The sequence below is a fragment of the Mytilus edulis genome, chromosome 2, assembly GCF_963676685.1.
Source record: "Mytilus edulis chromosome 2, xbMytEdul2.2, whole genome shotgun sequence".
NCBI lineage: Eukaryota > Metazoa > Mollusca > Bivalvia > Mytilida > Mytilidae > Mytilus > Mytilus edulis.
In genome coordinates this window covers 87,444,322-87,466,405 of record NC_092345.1, presented here as the reverse complement: position 1 = coordinate 87,466,405, position 22,084 = coordinate 87,444,322, and the positions used below count along the sequence as shown (strand labels likewise).

General features: G+C 32.1%; 1 protein-coding gene across 1 annotated transcript in view; it reads right to left on the bottom strand.

The window, feature by feature from the left end:
• LOC139513288 (E3 ubiquitin-protein ligase ubr3-like) overlaps window positions 1–18,511 on the bottom strand; it is a 69,446-nt gene extending 50,935 nt beyond the window's left edge. The window contains exons 1-11 of the mRNA XM_071301654.1: window positions 18,066–18,511; window positions 12,670–12,883; window positions 11,850–11,986; window positions 8,379–8,525; window positions 7,130–7,237; window positions 5,186–5,319; window positions 4,494–4,722; window positions 3,202–3,608; window positions 1,885–2,169; window positions 742–794; window positions 65–204 (exon numbers count right to left, since the gene is read on the bottom strand). Of these exons, the coding sequence (XP_071157755.1) occupies window positions 65–204; window positions 742–794; window positions 1,885–2,169; window positions 3,202–3,608; window positions 4,494–4,722; window positions 5,186–5,319; window positions 7,130–7,237; window positions 8,379–8,525; window positions 11,850–11,986; window positions 12,670–12,883; window positions 18,066–18,288 (2,077 nt within the window). The 5' untranslated portion in view covers window positions 18,289–18,511. The remainder of the gene's footprint in view (window positions 1–64; window positions 205–741; window positions 795–1,884; window positions 2,170–3,201; window positions 3,609–4,493; window positions 4,723–5,185; window positions 5,320–7,129; window positions 7,238–8,378; window positions 8,526–11,849; window positions 11,987–12,669; window positions 12,884–18,065) is intronic.
• Window positions 18,512–22,084: the final 3,573 nt, after the last annotated feature.

Here is a 22,084-nt window from a genome sequence, read left to right as displayed (position 1 = left end):
TGTGAAAAAATGTAAAATACATTTAATTGACTTTATTAATGCTCAACTGCACTAGATATACTACCTAAATATGTCCTAATTCCTAACAATGTACTAAAGTAGGTTAATACAGCATCTACCATAGCTGATTCCTGATCTCCTTCAAGCTTCACGTTCATAGGGGGTGGTGCAGTGGAGTAGGATAACCAATTGTCTATGTGGAACCTGGAACACAAATAATGTATAACCACATGTACATGAATATTCAACTAAAATATAACCCAACAAATAACAAAACTTCTGGTGCCATTTACTATCTGTTTTAAGATAATAGATTAAAATCAAATAAATAGTTTTATCCTACAATCAGCTATCCACTATAAATAAAAGACTTTATCTTATAAATTGCTTTTAACAGGTTGTATATTGGATAAATTACATTTGGATATTGTAGCAATAAAGTGATGAGCACAAATTATCCAAGTCATTTATCAATAATATATACCGGTAATGAATTTATTGTTCTATTTTAATGGCAAAATAATGGTTCTTATCTTCCCTTCTCCCTTTACGGTTACTTCTCTAGAAAGTGTGGTATGTTCTTCCAGGCATCAGTGAACATTTCTGATTTGGTATGAATTTACTCTTGTATATATACTTTATATGCATATGCAACTGGCAAATAAATATGTTATAATGACATTATAACACAGAGTCAAACACTAACAGTATTCACAGTAAGTTTATCTCAAGTTATCTTACCGTTCTAAAACTGTTCTTACAAAGTAATCCGGATCAAGTTTACAGGCACAAATCTGGAATAATAAATTTAATATGTGTTTACTATTAAAAAACTAGATTCAGTAAAACAGCTATGAAATAGGCAGACAAGCATAAGAAGGTAATTGAACATATCCTAGCTGTGGAAACGTAGCTCTTAGGTCCTTATGTAATATTTTGACTATTTGCAGATCACCTTCCAGCTAGACATGTACACCTTACAATCATTCCATACATCAAGTATAGTAGACCTATTGCATACAGCATAAGAAAAACAAACCAAAACACAAAAACTTAACTATAACCACTGAACCATGAAAATGAGGTCAAGCTCAGATGACACCTGCCAGTTGGACATGTACACCTTACAGTCCTTCCATACACTGAATATACTAGACCTTTTGCTTATAGTATCTGAGATATGGACTTGACCACCAAAACTTAACCTTGTTCACTGATCCATGAAATGAGGTCGAGGTCAAGTGAAAACTATCTGACGGGCATGAGGACCTTACAAGGTATGTACATACCAAATATAGTTATCCTTTTACTAAAAATAAGAGAGAATTTAACATTACAAAAAATCTTAACTTTTTTTTCAAGTAGTCACTGAACCATGAATATGAGGTCAAGGACATTGGACATGTGACTGACGGAAACTTCAGACCATGAGGCATCCATATACAAAGTATGAAGCATCCAGGTCTTCCACCTTCTAAAATATAAAGCTGTTAAGAAGTTAGCCAACGCCGCCATCGCCCCGGATCACTATCCCTATGTTGAGCTTTCTGCGACAAAAGTCTCAGGGCTAGACAAAAATCCTGTTTAATTCATATAAACTTTTCAAAATGTGAGTTTAAATTATTGCGATTATAACCCTGTCTCATTTTTTCGCAATAATAAAAACGTCGCAATAATTTCTGAAATTACAGTACTGTAATAAAGCAGTTTTAATCTTGTTGTCATGTGCCATTCATCACTGAAGACCTTCCGACAAACTATCTAGATATAGAACAAGAAGAAAAGTGCTATCTTCTCTCTTAGTATATCATGTTTATATAATGCATACTTATTCCTCATCAATGTATTTAGACAACTGATCACACAAAAAACATTTCTAATTACCTGCATTAAATATAAGTCTGCATCTACCATTGAGTAACAGAAATGACATTGTATATAGGTCATAGCTTGACCTTTGATCTGTAATCCATTTCTAACCCACATTTGGCTGTAGATTTCAGCAATTCCAACCTGTATTTGTAGTGGGTGTATTAATAAGGTCTTTAACATTTTCTCTGTCAGAGGTATATCTTTGAGATGGAGTCCCTGAATCTGTATACCTTGTACCATAAAGCAGGCTAGATATCTATGTAAGGGCAGATGGAATGTCAACTGGTATGGATTCGGCTGAAATTAAACATTAGATTTTAATACATATTCTGTGTATTTGTAAAAAATATTTAGTTTAACCTTTATAAGGAAACAATTTTCTGTTTATTCCTCCTTTCACTTTATTATTACACTATTTTTGTTGCGTTTATTATTGGGTTTTTTAAATACAAATTGATTTCTAAAAAATAACAATGAACAATTTCAACATAAATATAACTGGTGTAGAATTCTTTGAAGTGTTTATAATAATGTTTACTTGACACCAGTAGGCAATGTTTACACTAGGTAGCATCACAACAATCCATGCATGTATTTATAATGTTTAGATACAAATAAATCTTAATAGTTGATAGTATTTTATGAATTCTGACAAACATTCAGACATGTCTTTTGCAAAGTCTTTGTTAACGTATCTTTATTTAGTTTTTGCATTGATACTTTGTTGCACTTTACATGTAGTGTGTTCTGACAAGTTTTTATTGCATTTTTTGTGAACCAACCTTTATAGAATCTTTACAGTTGATAGCATCCTACGAACTCTGTAGTATGTTCATATGTGTTTTTACTATACTTATTGTGAACCAACCTTTATAGAATCTTTACAGTTGATAGCATCCTACGAACTCTGTAGTATGTTCATATGTGTTTTTACTATACTTATTGTGAACCAACCTTTATAGAATCTTTACAGTTGATAGCATCCTACGAACTCTGTAGTATGTTCATATGTGTTTTTACTATACTTATTGTGAACCAACCTTTATAGAATCTTTACAGTTGATAGCATCCTACGAACTCTGTAGTACAGTTGATAGCATCCTACGAACTCTGTAGTATGTTCATATGTGTTTTTACTACACTTATTGTGAACCAACCTTTATAGAATCTTTACAGTTGATAGCATCCTACGAACTCTGTAGTATGTTCATATGTGTTTTTACTATACTTATTGTGAACCAACCTTTATAGAATCTTTACAGTTGATAGCATCCTACGAACTCTGTAGTATGTTCATATGTGTTTTTACTATACTTATTGTGAACCAACCTTTATAGAATCTTTACAGTTGATAGCATCATACCAGTCCTGTAGTGCATTTAGACATGTCTTTATCATAGATTTTGTCAGCTCTGGAGAATCCTTTAATTTACAGTGTGAGATCAGTGACCACATTGGTGAGGACGCCATTTCTAACTCAGCGGAGAAAGCTGCATAATATGTTTCTGATTCAAATTCCACATGCTGACTGAGTTCTCTATTGTTCAGGTTCATCCCTTGAAGGTAGCTCAGTAAATCTAACCACATGGTAACCAGTCTAGTATCTGATAAGAACTTTATTGTTATTGCCTTATGAGAAAACAGATTAATCAGATCACTAACAATTGGCCAGTAGCAATGTTCCTTCATCGCTATGTTTGCACAGTCGACAACCATGTGAAAATTAGATTGGGTATCTGAAATGAAAAAAAAAAATAAAATGTTACCTAAACTCTGTCAACGTATATGTTTTCTGCCTAACAGAAGTTCCCTTGGACATTTTTTTTAATAAACAATGCCATTATAAATGTTCCTATTGGAATATATATTCTTTACTCTTCATTCTGTAATATTTGATTGATTGATTTGTGTTTCACACCACTTTCGACACCATTGTGCTATTTCGTGGTCGTCAATATTTTAAGGTGGAGGACGATGATGTGCAGGAGAGAACTACTGACCTTCAGTAGAAATGATAATAATAATATTACAGAATATGTCTTCCAGCTGGAACTAATATGAAGGATCTTCTATTTGACGACAAAGTCACCAGACCATTTGACTCACCACAAAGAATTTAATATTGCTACATACTTTACTATAAATTCTTAGACCGAAGAGTTTATATCTAGTTAGAAATCAGAGTCTTTTTCACTAAATGTCAAAATAACAGTTGAAATTATTTTGACTTTCCAATGTAAATTACACATCAAAGGTTCAACAAATTGAACGTTCCTAAACATGTAACCAATGACCATAGATTAAAGCTGTGGTGGCCTTTGGCTGTTTTGCTCTCTTTGGTCAGGTTGTTACTGTAAACAAACTTATTTTCGCAGATACTTTGTTTCACATTTAGCACTTTCTAGTCCACTTAGCTGCGACTTAATTTCGCGATTTTCTTATTTATTAGAGGTATTAAATAAGAATAGATACAAGTTTTACATATGTGCCATGATTTAAATTCGGTTTATTTTTCTACTCGCTAAAGTCGCGAAAATAACTCTTTGACACATATCCTTTTTCTATTCTCAATTCTAGAGATATAAAACCTGTAACTAACATATATACTTCACCCTACTAACCTTGTAGAGAACTCTCTGTCAAAATACTCTCTAACATGTTAGTCAGACTAACAATCAGTATGTATAGCAAGTTATATTCCTCCACCATCTTTACAGCCAGCACCTCATTGCTGAACAACTGGACACTAATGTGGACTACTCTATTAGATATAGCAGGTCTGTTTAGACCATTAATTAGAACCAGGGTCATTCTACTATAATGTCTTATAAATGCTCTGGTAAATGCTTCCTGAAATAAGTTGTGAAAATTGTAACTTTAACAATAATATAAATGTGTGACTTAAACTGATGAAATTGTACCAATTACTAGCAGTATTAATGTAGTAGAAGTACTGCCAACAGGATTAATCTCCAGATACATGTAAGTTTGGTGAAGGTTGGACAAGTGTTTTTATGGACAACCACTAAAAAACAATAACTGCTGTAACCTTGACCTTTAACCTATCAACTGAAAGATGACTAGGGGTCATCCCAATTATTGGCATTATCAAATGATGTTAGAAGTTGGTCATATGGCTCAAAGGATTTTGAAACCAAAATTTTTGCACTATTAATAGCTGCTATTATCTTAATCTTTGACCTATTTACCCTATTTTGTGAAGTATATGTAATTAAATGTACATAAGAATTTATTATATGAAATAGATATCCATTTTTTATTACAGAAAAAAATATTAAAGAACTATCCTTACTTTATAATTGTCATCAGGCAGCAGACTGAGAAGTAATGTGACCATTTTCTGTGGGAATTCATACTTCACCATCCAGAATGTAAGTTCATCAAGTAATGTCTTATGTACCATTTCCTGAGAAAGACCTGGCATCGCTACAAAATTATAAATTGATAAATACAAGATACAAGATGAATATGTTAGCCTCAATTAAAATAAGTGCCTTTCCCTTTTTAAATTGGTAAATGTGTTTCTTTATGTATTCTCTTTATATTCTTTTCACTGGTTCATCAAATATGTCATCATATGTACCCTTGTGCATGTGTATCAAAATCTAAAAATCAGAAATCTGTAATTTAGTTTAAAGGAGACAGTTACTTTTGGGTTCCCCTAATTTCGACAATCTAAAACTATCATAAAGCTTTATCTAATATTCCTTTGATGTTCTGGTGACATCCATGTGTCAGACATCAGTATCAATTTTGGGATATTTGGTGTTTTAATTCTTGCATTTATGTGCCTAAATGTGATGTTCTTTAATTTACATCATGCATTCATTAAAAAAAACCAATTAAAACCATATCAGGAATTCAGGAATTAAAGGAATGTTGTTCAAACTTTTCTAGCAGAACATGAATTAAAACTAAGGTTTTACGAAAGTCATACAGAGTTTTTCACACTGAAAATAGTTGGTAATGGTAACATATCAATAGTGAAATTACATTATGTTTTAATGGAGGGTAACATAGCACTAGTGTCATATTACAATAACGGTATGTTCTAATGAAGGGAATCAAACTCATGCAAATATTTACCACCAAATCGAAAAGCTGAAAAAATTGAAATCATTTAGATAATGATATTAATCTACATTGGTCTTACTCTAAACCATTGACATATTTATGAAATTCAATTCTAACATGACGTCCTTCAAACACTTTGAGTACACACCCGTGGTAAAATATGAATATATTTCCTGGGCTGTTCCGATCATACTCTGCCACGTCATATGCTTTTTTATGAATAAGCTTCTCAGCGTCATAGTACAATGACGTAAGAATATAGGTATTTACAAGAAAATTCACACTAGTGAAACTGAAAATAATTGCAACAAGGAAATGTAAACAAACAGTGCTAAAATGTGGTATAAGCCAAATTTTTTTATACATTTAAGACATATAAGTGAATTATCATTTAAATTCATCAAAAACTTTCTAAATATGTTACTGTTAATAGTTTAAGCATATCACTAAATCAGTTTGCTCTGTTTTTTAATGCCAATTTAATAGTGTGTTTATATATGGGAACATCAAATATTTCCCTTCACCTAGAGCACTTCGATCCAAAAGAATTTCCATATTTGTCCTATTAGAATCGAAATAATTGTTAGGAGCTTGAATATATTGTGATTTTACCACGGGTTGTCCCTTTATGCCGATATTTTACCCCTCGCTATCTTGAATATATCGTGATTTTACCACGGATTGTCCCTTTATGCTGATATGTTACCCCTCGCTATCGCTCAGGGTAAAATATTTTGCATAAAGGGACCACCCAAGGTAAAACCATGATATATTCAAGCCACCATGAATTATTTCTTAATTTAAGAGTCAGCACTTATTTTATCAACTTGAGACAGGAGCTGCAATGAATAAATTGATTAAAAATGCTAAGACAAATTCTTCTTTCTGTAAAACTTAGGAGAAGAAATATTTGGTATAAAACTGTCATGATACAGCTGATAAATGTATCCTGAAATGTACTATTTATGTGTCTTGTTTGAACCAGAATATTTTTCACTTGAGTGTTTCTTCAAATCAGCTGCCATATTCTTCAGCTGTTTTTTGGACATATATGTATAGTAAGAACATATACTGTATTTTAAAAGCGATGCCTTGGATGTTTCATTACGAAATGTTCTTTATATTCTATTTTAATCCCCGTTACCACAGGATTTGTACTTACTTTCATATTCATCAAACCCTTTTGGTGTAGTCATGTTATCTAATGCAGCGTTATATCTTTTCTGGCTGTCAACAAAATAACTATTCGACCCATCTGGTAATAAGTTTACTGAAATATGATAAAAATATAAAAATAAAAGAGTCAACATGCTATATTTCTCATTTGTTTAAGTGAGTATGACTGAATATGTTAATGTTTTTAAGGGGTTTCTGAATCTTTTGTTGACTTTTTCTTGTAAAAGGGACTCAAAGTCACTGTTGATACATACTCTAGTAATATTTGCAGTCAAAACATGTACATGTAATCATAACTCTTTTTTTCAAGGTTTTCAAACTGATTTTGTATCTTTTTTCAAATTTTCACCAAAAAAAAAACAACAGAAAAAGTGTTTTCTGTATGCTCCCCAAGGGAACTTAAAAATTGAGGTTCATTTGTTTGTTTTTCTTTTAAGCTCAAAGCAGTTGTATAGCTTATTCAAATGCCATATATTTTATTTCTCTTCTTGTGCTAGATAATGTAACAATATGTGTGTAAGGCAACATAGTTATTACAACTTAATATGAATCACTGTCATTCATATGACCAAAATTAATGAGAAAATTAACCAAAGACTCAGATGATTAGGTTGCAAAGAATGTTTATTAAACAATGAGGAATGGTCTTCAATGAACTTTTAATTGTATGGAAATATAAAAAAAAAATAAGGGTAGGGATATCTATTCAAAATCATAATAATATTTGTATAGCCTATATAGGTTTGCAAACATTTTGTGAAGATTCCTGGATCTTGGTTAAAAACCCTCAGGAGACATTCATTACACAAAATTAATATTGTATTTTGAAAGCTTTGCTGATATGACTATTTTCTATGGTATGGAAAAAAAAAGAATTGAAATATATTTGAAATTATGTATTAAATTTTGGAAATACTGTATGAACAATAAATTACAGCCCTCTAAAATTCTTTGAAGATGTAATGAAAAAATATGTATCAATTGTTTATTTAATGTATAACTCTGATATATACAAACCTTCTGTTAACTCCTTGTACAAGGCATTAGAGTTAAGTGCCTGCCCAATGACCTTTCTCATGGCTGCCCCCATATCACTTAGTGTGTGTAGAAACTCATATATACAAACCTTCTGTTAACTCCTTGTACAAGGCATTAGAGTTAAGTGCCTGCCCAATGACCTTTCTCATGGCTGCCCCCATATCACTTAGTGTGTGTAGAAACTCATATATACAAACCTTCTGTTAACTCCTTGTACAAGGCATTAGAGTTAAGTGCCTGCCCAATGACCTTTCTCATGGCTGCCCCCATATCGCTGAGTGTGTGTAGAAAGGTTAAGAACTGGTCAGCATCCTGCATGTCTAACTGATATGTATCTTTCATTTCTGAAAATATATTCATCTAATGTATCCACTGACAGATTGATTTGAGTACAGTTAATGAATGGTTTCTGGTCTTTTGAATTTTATGAAATAGATTGATGGTGAAGCACCATAAATCAATTTTACACCTCATTTTTACTTGTGAATTTCTTATTGCTGTATGTTATCCATTTGTTTAGCCCACACTGTGATATACATCTACTGTATAAATGATAACTCATGGGTAGTTAAAACTTTTGGAAGTTTCTCTACAGCTGAATTTGTCAGCATGAATATTTTTGAACTGTGTATTATTTTTTCCATTAATTATGACCTTGTTATAAATATACAATATATTTGGTAAGAAGATAAAATTGAAAATGGAAACAAGGAATATGTCATAGAGACAGCAACCTAACTAAAGAGTATTGTCTGTATTCAAACAGATAATAAAACAAGATAAACTTTTGTCTCTGTATTCCTCTCAATCAACAGGCATTATTTCCAAGTGTTTCTAAAAAGGATATTTATTTGACAAACAAAGGGGTCTCTTGGTTTGATGAAATTATTAGAATTTACATGTTTTTTTAATTCATTCATGCATTTTTGTTAATTAAAACTCTCTTTGGATAATTAATGGACATCTTCATGAATCTTGAGTATAGAAAGTTTAAGTATATGATGCAATACTACCATACATTCAAATTAATGTTTTCCTAATTTTCGATCAATAATCATTATATTTTAATTGAATTGAAACTTTTTAAAAAGCAGAACCTCATATTTGATTCTCAAAGAAATATTCAATATATGACTATACTTTAATGTGCTTGATGTTATATAGACCTTTGTACTACACCAAACACATTTCGGTATTTTATTATATTGAATATATCTTCAAGAATCAAATATGAGAATTTTGTAAACAGGAAGTAGATAAGCAAGGAATCTGATCATATTTAATATAGAAAAGCAAGATAACATTAAATATAAAGAATAAGAAGATGTGGTATCATTGCCAATGAGACAATTCTCCACAAGAGTTGAATAACACAGAAATTAACAACAATTACATTAAGAATGACAATAAAAGGTAAGGAAGTTCCCTAGAAAAATGTGACAAATATTTCATACATGACCATTATGTTTTAATGAATAAAATGAGTATTAGGTGAACAGGAAGTTAATTAGTAATAAACCTAAAAATGCATCACTAGGTCAGAGAAGTTCACATTCATAACGATTACCAATTTCAGGAAGATCTTATTTATAGTTTCCTAGAAAAATGCTACAAAGGCCATTATATGTTAACCTGATATTGTAATTGATTAGCAGGAAAATGACAATGAATCTAAAACTTCATTACAGAATATAGCATATACATATGAAGACTGATACCAGATTTCAGATAAATCTTATTTGTAGTTCCCAGAACTAGATGGTCTAGAAAGACTGTGTCTCTTAACTAGATCTATGCACATCTCCAACAATGGACAGTCTCAAAAATTGTGGACTAGGATAAAACAAGAATGTGTCCCAAGTACACGGATGCCCCACTTGTCCTATCATTTTCTATGTTCAGTGGACCATTAAATTGGGGAAATCTAATTTGGCATTAAAATTAGAAAGATCATATCAGAGGGAACATGTGTACTGAGTTTTAGTTGATTGGACTTCAACTTCATCAAAAACTACCTTGACCAAAAACTTTAACCTAAATGCGGGACAGACGAATGAACAAACGAATGGATGAGCGGACGGACGAACAAACGTACGAAGGGACGCACAGACCAGAAAACATAATGCCCCTCTACTATCGTCGGTGTGGCATAAAAACGAAACTCTTTTTTGTTGATCTTGTATTGCTAATCATTTTATCTGTTTATACAGTTTCTCTCTAGACTATCACTTTCGGGTATCGACAAAATCACACACAAAAACCCTGTTATGCACAATAGCCATGATAACAATCCCTCCTATAAAAAGTCAATAACTATTTCAGAAAAATAGTCATTCTAAGAAGATTGTGTCTTGCTGAATTTTGACTTATGTTTTTATCTTTTGTAGCTTTCAATATATATCAAAAATGAAAGAAATGGTAAACTAGAGGCTCTAAAGAGCCTGTGTCGCTCACCTCAGTATGTGAATATTAAACAAAGGACGCAGATAGATTCATGACAAAATTGTGTTTTGGTGATGGTAATGTGTTTGTACATCTTACATTACTGAACATTCTTGCTGCTTACAATTATCTCTATCTATAATGAACTTGGCCAAGTAGTTTCAGTGGAAAATGTTAGTAAAAATTTACAAATTTGATGAAATTTTTTAAAAATTGACTATAAAGGACAATAACTCCTTAGGGGGTCAATTGACCATTTCAGTTATATTGACTTATTTGTAAATCTTACTTTTCTGAACATTATTGCTGTTTACAGGTTATCTCTATCTATAATAGTATTCAAGATAATAACCAAAAACAGCAAAATGTCCTTAAAATTATCAATTCAGGGACAGCAACCTAACAACGGGTTGTCCGATTCATCTGAAAATTTCAGGGCAGTTCGATCTTGACCCAATAAACAATTTTACCCATGTCAGATTTGCTCTAAATGCTTTGGTTTTTGAGTTATAAGCCAAAAACTGCATTTAACCCCTATGTTCTATTTTTAGCCATGGCGGCCATCTTGGTTGGTTGGCTGGGTCACCGGACACATTTTTTAAACTAGATACCCTAATGATGATCGTGGCCAAGTTTGGTTTAATTTGGCCCAGTAGTTTCAGAGGAGAAAGATTTTTGTAAAAGTTAACGACGACGGACGCAAAGTGATGGGAAAAGCTCACTTGGCCCTATGGGCCAGGTGAGCTAAAAATGTTATCAAAGGGCAATAACTTCGATAAGGAGTCAAGTGACAATTATAGCAATGTTGACTTATTTGTAGAGCTAGTCTTGATGAAATTTTTTTCTATTCAAAATTTTTTTTGTATTTTCAAGATAGAAGTCAACCAGATGCTCCGCAGGGCGCAGCTTTATACGACCGCAGAGGACGAACCCTGAACGGTTGGGGCTAGTATGGACCCAACATTCAAGCTGGAAACAGCTCTGAATCTGGATTATGATTAAATAGTTGACACAGCCACAGGATGAAAATTTTATTGATTTCTATTTACTTATACTAAAGTTATTATCCGGAAACCATTCATCTTCGGACGACGCTGAAGACTTGATACCAATATACAACCGCTAAAATGTTTGGGGTCTTATAAAAATGATTATGATACATGTATGTTATATCATAAATATAAGATAACAATACATATGACTTTAACAGGATGGAAGATACCAACCTTCACTAGAATTGTCCCTCAAATGATGTAGTAATCTTAAAATTATCCTGGGCATCATTATCTCTGCTACAACCAACAAATCCTGTGGCGGGGTAAAATTCTGTGTCTGTCTATCAGGACCATGTCGAGTACAAAACCTGAAACAAAAGGGTAAACATAACAAACTAGATCATATTCCTTTCATATTAAGAGCTGGATGATAACATTTTAAAATAAATGGCTGAACTAAACAAGACCTCTATTGCTGCATGCAATTGATTGCGGTAACATGTATACTGTCAGAGCATAACTGATTGTCATTTTTTCCATTAAAAAAACAAGAAAATTTGACGAAAATGTTCCTTGTGTCTGGGAGTGTTGTAAAATTCCAAACAATCTGCAAACAGGAAGTAGCTGCATGGCTGATGTAAAAATTGCTTACACACTACAACTCACTATAAATAAATTCAAGACTCAATATAAAATCATTTCCTTCAATAGAAGCCATGAAAATTTTTACATAATTTTGACATCTAAGACTCTTTGACAGACAGAAGGAAGGTCAATATGAAGAGGTTACTAGATCTCTTTTGCTCTTGACAATGCAGTTAACAAAGCATAAAGACATCATTGTAGATTTAGAAAAAGAGCAGGCTAATGCTGCTACAAGGCAGCACTAGCACACCCAAAGTGGAAAGAGATTAATATAAGTTACAATAACTTGTTTGCCAATCCACTATAAATAAATATGTTTAAACTAACAAAGCATAAAATGATAAAAATGTCAACAAAGGAACACATATTCAGTGTATATTAAAACCATAAATATTGCATTTCTTACCCTTCTTTTTTCATGACACTAACATCCCCACAGTCACAGGCACCACCAGCTTGGCTACGGAACATGTTGAAGTCATGCCCTTCGTGATTCCCTGCCTGGAAACAGTCTGCACATAACGACATACATGGTGATATACCACATGTCCTACATCTATAGGCCACAAAATTAGCTGTCCACACCAGTCCACATATCACAGCATTGTCATATTTTCTAACTGAAAGTGAATTTGTTATTAATTAAATGTATACAAAGAAAATGCTTCAAAAAAAAGCAAGGCTCACACTAGCTTGCAACTGGGGCAATAGTTGCTTACCCCGTCTGTCACTTCGACGGACCATAAAAAGTGATATCTGGTCGCCAAGTATTGTAGTTCCTGATACTCACTTTCAGTCACTTGCGTCATCAGCAATTTTCAGTTTTTACCAAGAATGATGAAATGAAATTGTTTTACCTTCTTCTTTTGAGTATACATTTGTACATGGTAATATATATCTTTTTATCAGATTTCATAATACAAAAACATTTTTGTCATTACCTTTTATAGTTTTAATAGATAAAATGCTTACAAAGTTTTAATTAATAAAATTATTTAACACCCTGTCTGTTAACATGGTTAATGTATCTTCTTTTTTTTTTGGTATCTTTTAATATCACAATAAAATATTCGAATGAACTAATTATATAAAGTTGTTGCAGTTTAATTTTTGATTCCTTTCAAATAACTGGCAATGACTGAGATTTTCTTTGTGGGGGTTTGCATGTTTTGATTTTCAATAACATATCCATTTTGTAAATCTTTTATATTTTAGTTATATCAAGGATTTGTATAGTCATACAAATCAGTGGCGGATTCAAAAATTTTCATAAGTGGGGGCCCACTGACTGCCTAATAGGGGGCCCGTTCTAGTCATGCTTCAGTGATTCCCTATATATAATTAACCAATTTTTTCCCAAAAAAGGGGGGGCCCGGCCCCCTGAAAAACCCTCTAAATCCGTCTCTGCAGATCCTTTGTTATATGTAGTTGTATATTTAAACAAGTCTAAATTGAAAACAACATATTTATATATCATGTATATGCAAATCATTCATTGTCATTAATTTTCTCTTATCATGCATTATATATTATGTTTTATTTACATTATAATGTGTCATATTGTATATGTTACGTATAGTGTACACCTGGATAACACAATACCATGTTTATCATATGTGACTTATCCATTTAAATAATTTAATAATAAATGTACTAAAATTACAATGATGATGAGTTTATGAGCATTCTTCTATTAAAGTGTATTTTTTCGTCCTAATTCGTGTAGAATACCAGCAAGATTTTTTGGTGTGAGAGAATAACATAATATACAATGATATACAATGTACATGTATTTAGAACATTTATCAGAACCCTACAAAATGTAGTTAAGAATATACAATACATGTAACAGTCATAGTTTTATAGAATTAAAAAATAAATAAATAGAAGACAATATGTTAAACGTGTCAAATAGCTTGTTAAACTCATGTGAAGAATAGACCTTATCAGTATTTGGGAATCTGCAACACTTGACCTGAGAATCTGTAACACTTGAACTAATTAAGAGTCATACAACAATCACTTTTCCATTCTTGAGTCAGACAAATTATATTGTGACATCAAAATTTCACAGGAACCTTTGTGAAGTCCAGTAATGGCCACCAAAATAGCGACAAGGTGTATCCTTTTTTGGTGCTACAACATCATAGCACAAGTTTGAGATAGGCAAAGTTAAATAGTTCGATTGAAAGCAAGACAACTCGCCCCACTTTATCACTAACTTGCCCCGCTTTTTGAAAAAGCGCCCCACTCTTGTTTACAACTCGTCCCAATTATGAAATGGATAAAATCCTGACATACATAAAAAATTTCTGCCAACTTGCCCTATTTATGAAAACTTATCTATTGTTTACCATATTGGTTTATTTATGTTCTTGTTTTTAGTATTGACATTTCCTCTAGTACAATGTACTTGCTTTTGTGTAATCATGCCAGTGTTTGTAATAATTGACTTATTGTGCAAACCTATCATCTAAGAAAAAAATTATGAAAACACCCATGGTTCTTGACAGACTTATCTTGTACAACAGTGATTTTATTTGTACCAGAAAACAAACTTTATGTCTGCTTTCTTTCAAGCAAAAGAAAAGAGTTAAAAAAATCAAGATGCATTTCTACAGTTTTTATACTAAGTATTCTGACACTTAAGTGCCAGTCTTTGTAAGAATCAGGCAGTTTTGAAAAAAATCAAAACATGGCTGAAAAAAACCCACTTAGGCTTAAATTAAAATATTGTTTGTTTGCAGTTTACCGACCGACCCTTGAAAATCCTCCCGACTGTGAAAATTTTATTGCTTTAAATTTGAAGAATTTTTTTTAATACATGTGTACTTCTATTGACGCGATCCGGAACTTTGGGTCCTTTCCGGAAATTATTTAAAGTCTGGGTCAATTACGCATTTCAAGTTCGGTTTTTCTTAGCTTCCCGTCAAGCGTTCATGTGACCATTTAATGATAAAGCACATGGAAATTGTTTACAGGTATCCATGAAGTCACCAAGTACTTTACGCTGTCGTCTCGTGTCAATTTTAAGACAAATAACAAACAAAAAAGTTTATTAGTAAACTGTTTATACAGATTCAGGCACGTGTAATGATGTGTGATGATATCATTGACGATGATGCAGCGGATATTCATAACTGACACGATAACCATTCTGTCTCAAACAAATCGGGTACAGAATCTGTGGAGCCTGACTTTATGGAACCAATTTCAGTGGTTAAATAATTCGACAGCAGCTTGAAGTATGGCATATTTTCTACAAATCGTTGTGAAGACGACAAAGATGAAACCACTCCTCCGTGACTTAAATCTTCATGGATATCTGTAAACACGCCTGTACGGAGGAAGGGCTCATTTGAAAAGTTAATGGATATAGATCTTGCCAAATCAATAAGAAGCAACCCTAACTACACAAATATGCAGAGAAAATGAATGGTTAGCTTGAAAAATAAATATACTCTCTCTATATTAAATCTATCTTAAATTGCAATGAGTATGCTCCTTTAGGATAAGGGAGGCTGCCCCACTCATTGCAATTATTCTCTTTCTTAGACTTACAATATTAAATATACCCAAACTGTGTGGCCTGTGTGAATTCAATTAAAACATGTCCTTAGGAGCTATGCTGCCAATTTGTTTTTTTACTTTAATAGGGTGCTATGGATTTCACCCCAAACTTTAGATTTCTTTGGTTGTCATTAAAGCCTGGCAAAAATTTAACCTTATCACATATAATTAAATATTGTTAGAAATATGAAAACAGTTGAATGTCTTAATACTTTTTTTTCAAGTTGCCTTTTTCCCAATTGAGGAAGATTCAATGGTTATTTTTTTTTATTAAAAATACACTCTTTAATACATTGTCTTATAAATCTTTAATATCTACATTTTTCTGATGAAAATACTCTACTCATGAAAACATTCTAGTCAAGAAGCATACATGTCTGAATATATTTCTTTAAAACAGTTCTAGTCATAATGACATTCCTTGTTTAAAAGTGTTCCAGTATTTAATAATTATACCATATTTTATGTCATAAATTGGATAATGACACTATGTTAAAGTTTCAGTTTTGGTTAAGTTTTTTATCTGAAAATGCCTGTTCATTTGATGTTGGTTTTTTAGCATGTCCAGTGTTTGTTGTTTTAAAATGTTTTTTTTTCTTCACAAGAAACTTGGTTTAGTGTAACTGCTTGTTTAAGCTGTATTTTGGCTGATAAAATAAAATATTTTTCCTACCGTCTGAAGGTACAGTCGGAAAACTGCAAACAAACATATTTTTAAGGTTGGCCTTACCCAGCCATCCTATTTTGAAGTAACACTCATCCTGAGTTAGAAATGGTAAGTCTTTAGTGTCTGCGTGTCTGGTAACTTGAGAAATCTTTAGATAAACTTTGGTTAGAATGATAGCAAATTACAGAGTTAGCTCCCCTTAATTGTTAATTTCTAGTGCATTGTAACCAAATTTTATCTCCAATTACCAGAACAGGACAAGGAAACGAATGGTATACTTTTGCATCATTATACATTTTGAACATAAATTAATGTCAACTTGAGTGGGTTTTTGTTTGTCATGTTTTCACCACTGCCTGATTCTTAGGTAGACTAGCACTTTTAAAATTCATACATGTAAGTGCCGCTAGTTGGTGTAGCTTTAATTCAGTACAGTTAAATACTTTTATTCAATAGTGGAGCAAGTTGGCAGACTATTAATGAATGGGATAACACTACTATTCACAAGTGGGGTGAGTTGGCAGACCTACATTCAACTGGATTGCATCCTTTTTCTTAAGTCTATACTTATTAAGTATTGGATGTCTCTGATAAGTGAGATTGTTTGGTTGGGTTGTTGTCTCTTTGACATATTCCCATATTTCTATTCTCAATAAATATAAGTTGTAATGACTAAATTCATCATGGTTTTTCTATTTTTCGACATACATTGTACATGTAAGTAGCGTGAGTAAGCAGACCTTTATTAAACAGGATTTGAACCTTTTCAAAGGTGGGAAGAGTTCTCATACCTGTGTTCAATGGGATTTTACCCCCTTTTTATAAGTGGGAGTGACTTGGTAAACAAGAGTTGGTATTACAAAATGTATGAAAAAGAGTGGGGAGATTTTTAAGCAAATTGTGAGAGTTGGTGAAAAAGAATGTAGGACAGAAAGTCACAGGACAAATAGTCACAGACAAAAAGACACAGGACAAAAAGTCACAGGACAAAAAGTCACAGGACAAAAAGTCACAATTCTTTTTTTCTGATTATTTTCTTTGAATAAAAAACGCTTACTTCTACAAAAATATTTTTGAATTTTTCTTGAACTATTGTATATGAACCACCTTTGTAAACAAAATTTATCAAAAAAATATCAAAGATGATCAAATAATTAAAAAAAACAAAATGTCAAAGTGGCTTGGCACTTAAATGGCTTCATGGTGCCCAGGAATCTTTCTTATGCATGACTAAAATTAAATAACTCTCCATTTTTCAAGTATATGACCATGATGACACATTTCCTAAACTTTAATATGAATATGTATTAAAAAGTAAATATTTCAAGATATTTCGCTTATATATTCAAACAATTGTCAACAGATTATTTGTGACTTTTTGTCCTACCAAATTTGTGTCTTTTTGTCCTACCAAATTTGTGACTTTATCAGTTTCAGTCCGTTTACCGGTGGAAAAGTGGGGCGATAATTAGGTGTACCGTTTGGGGCCAGTTGTTATGGACTCAGTTTGATTGATACTTTGCTTGATGATCAAGTTTTGAAATATTGAGAATATAGGGTATTACCATTTTTGGAAAATTCATCGAAAGTAACTCCACCAGCTATCAGCCATCTGCACCAATCTAAAACATCAACATCATCAATCGACTTATTTCTGGGATCAAACAAATAGTTCATAAACTCATGAAGACTTTTATTTCCACTCTTCCTGAAACACTCCGACTTGAAGTGAGTGGCAACAGTCCTCTTCCCCCTTTTTAACAATGCATTCACTTCTGGAGCTGCCATTTTGATGTTTCCATGACAGACTTAAATGTTTCAGAGACTATTTTGCAGTAGAAATGTTGACTTAGACGTTAGAACATTTAAAGGTTAGATGCCATCATTAAATGCCTTAAGTAGCATCATAATATAAGGGTTTACATAGGTATAAAGGTATTGTTTGGCTTTTGTTGACACAGATTTCTGACGATAAGTAAAGACATTGACAGGTACCCAAATTACGGAATATGGTAAAAAACGAATTTACAGTCTTATAAATAGCGATCAGGGGGGCAGGATTTTTTTGGATTTATTTCCTGCACTTTTGAAATAAGATTTTTCATTTTCATTAAAGCAAGGGACTGATTATTTATTTTCACTACTATATGTATAACCACATTTTGAACTCGCCTAACACTTTAGTCCATAAAATATATAAAATGTAGAGAAAACAAGTAAATGGGTTAACATTGTAAAAGAATGGTTAAATAAATTAGGTTTTGGTCATCTCACTTTTGATACTATTAATTTAAAATATCACAACAAAGAATCTTTGACCAGGCTTTACCGATCAGTTTTCATTAAATTTAAACTAATTAGTGCCCATTCCGGCCCTAGCAATTGAAAGAGGGCGTTATTCCAACATTGATAGAAGTAAACGCATTTGCTTATCCTGTAACAGACAAGAATTGAGGATGAATACCATTCTTCTCAATCTGTCCATGCTATACATTATTGAGTGATATCTATATACAAAATATTAATAAAAATATTTAATCAAAATATTAATTTCAACTTTATTAAAATGCAGTCCGCTATAACACTGAAGCATTTGACTGCACTTTTAAATAGCAGTCTACCATTAATTATAAAAATCACCATAAAGTATAATATTGATGATTGTTTTTTATTGAGAACATCTGCGTAATATATGCCATGTATGCAATAATAATAATAATAATTTTTGTTTGTGTTCTTTTTTTAATTGTTGATGAAGTTAACTGTTGATATTTATAGTCTTTTTTTGCTTCGCTGTGAATACCACTGTCACTCTTATATAATTATAATCAATTTAACTATTGTCAGTTTATTGTCTTAATTTTGTATGCCATAACCATGATAACCATTTAATGTAAATGTGTTTGTGCTAATAAATATTGTCTATTGTCTATCTATAATATTCGAAAACATACAATTTTAAATTATTTGTTTATTATAAATAATACATGTATAGTCAACTCATTATGTATCATTTAATCAGAATTAATCATTATCCTCTGCAAAAATGAATCTTCTATATCCCCAACTGCATATACATGTATTGCATACACAGTATTAAAGTTTGGTTGTATCTAGCCTTTTTAAAACATTGGCAATCATTATTATTAAATTGGTCGAGCGGAACGAGTCAAAAAAAAAATGAAGGGTTTTGGAGCCACTGAAGGCCCAAGAATCTATAGAACAAATGATGCAAAATCATGCTTTTTGTTCCCCAGACCCTTTCTTTATCTGAAAATGCAAGTTCTGTTTTAATAATTTTTTGACAATATTTTGGTCTAGAAGCAAAATGTATAGATTCAGTGTAAGACTTAAGTTTCTAGGGACAACGACAAAAGACCAATATGCATCATAAAGCAAAAATGTAATTCACATAGTTAAAAGTCTGTGGCTTCTGGTTTTTTTTAACAGATGATCAAGTTTAGAACAAAATTACTAAATTACAAAAGAAATGCAATGCTAACAGAATACAGAAGGGCAATCAATGAACAAAAGACAAATAAATAAGAAACATTGATCCCGAAAAATCAGGGGCTACATTTAAGGGAGAACAGAACTTGCTTCTTGCAAGGCACTCACCATGAAAACAATTTGATAGTAAGACTAGCGTTGGTTTTCAAATTTTTCTACATGAGGCATTTACCTCAATGTAGTTTCGGCCCTGTAATAAAAGTGAGGTAAGTGATCCTGAGAAAATATTCCTCAAGTTTAATGAAACCAATTTCAGTTACAAGTATATTTAAATAACATTTATACTTTTATTATTAAAAGATTTGGGAAGATGAATTTATGAAGAATCTGGTGCCATCTCATACTTTCGATTAGACCTTCTGGGTTATTTATTTTCAATACATTGCAAGTCAGGTAATTTATTTTCAAACTACCACAGAACAAACCATTTATTTATGTGATTATCAAGGCTGAGTTAATTATTTTCAAAATCCTTCTGCCCCTCCCCCCGAATTGTCGTCCCCTTAGCGATAAAAAGACAGATTTAACGAAAAGAAATTAAAAAAATTCATTCATTCATTCATTCATTCATTCATTCATTCATTCATTCATTCATTCATTCATTCATTCATTCATTCATTCATTCATTCATTCATTCATTCATTCATTCATTCATTCATTCATTCATTCATTCATTCATTCATTCATTCATTCATTCATTCATTCATTCATTCATTCATTCATTCATTCATTCATTCATTCATTCATTCATTCATTCATTCATTCATTCATTCATTCATTCATTCATTCATTCATTCATTCATTCATTCATTCATTCATTCATTCATTCATTCATTCATTCATTCATTCATTCATTCATTCATTCATTCATTCATTCATTCATTCATTCATTCATTCATTCATTCATTCATTCATTCATTCATTCATTCATTCATTCATTCATTCATTCATTCATTCATTCATTCATTCATTCATTCATTCATTCATTCATTCATTCATTCATTCATTCATTCATTCATTCATTCATTCATTCATTCATTCATTCATTCATTCATTCATTCATTCATTCATTCATTCATTCATTCATTCATTCATTCATTCATTCATTCATTCATTCGTTCATTCGTTCATTCGTTCGTTCGTTCGTTCGTTCGTTCGTTCGTTCGTTCGTTCGTTCGTTCGTTCGTTCGTTCGTTCGTTCGTTCGTTCTCAAGTTTAATGAAACCAATTTCAGTTACAAGTATATTTAAATAACATTTATACTTTTATTATTAAAAGATTTGGGAAGATGAGTTTATGAAGAATCTGGTGCCATCTCATACTTTCGATTAGACCTTCTGGGTTATTTATTTTCAATACATTGCAAGTCAGGTAATTTATTTTCAAACTACCACAGAACAAACCATTTATTTATGTGATTATCAAGGCTGAGTTAATTATTTTCAAAATCCTTCTGACCCCCCCCCCCCCCCCCCCCCCCCCCGAATTGTCGTCCCCTTAGCGATAAAAAGACAGATTTAACGAAAAGAAATTAAAAAAATTCATTCATTCATTCATTCATTCATTCATTCATTCGTTCGTTTCGTTCGTTCGTTCGTTCGTTCGTTCGTTCGTTCGTTCGTTCGTTCGTTCGTTCGTTCGTTCGTTCGTTCGTTCGTTCGTTCGTTCGTTCGTTCGTTCGTTCGTTCGTTCGTTCGTTCGTTCGTTCGTTCGTTCGTTCATTCATTCATTCATTCATTCAAAGTTAGATTCTGATACTCCTTGCTATACAAATCATTAGTATAACCAAATGAGAATCTAAAAGTTTATTAAGAAACTGATCACTAAACAAATCATTACCATAAGCATTTCAAAAAGCATTCACTACTGAATCATCTTCAGATCCAATACCAGTGAAAAACTTATCATCACATCCACCAATGAACGAAATTAAAATATTAGAAAAGGGCATCAACAAACTTCTTCATAACATCAACCCGAATAAAGCCAAAGGCCCTGATGAACTATGTGGAAAGGTCTTAAAGAAAATGAAAGATCATCTTGGTCCTATCATCACACTCATCTTTCAAAAGCC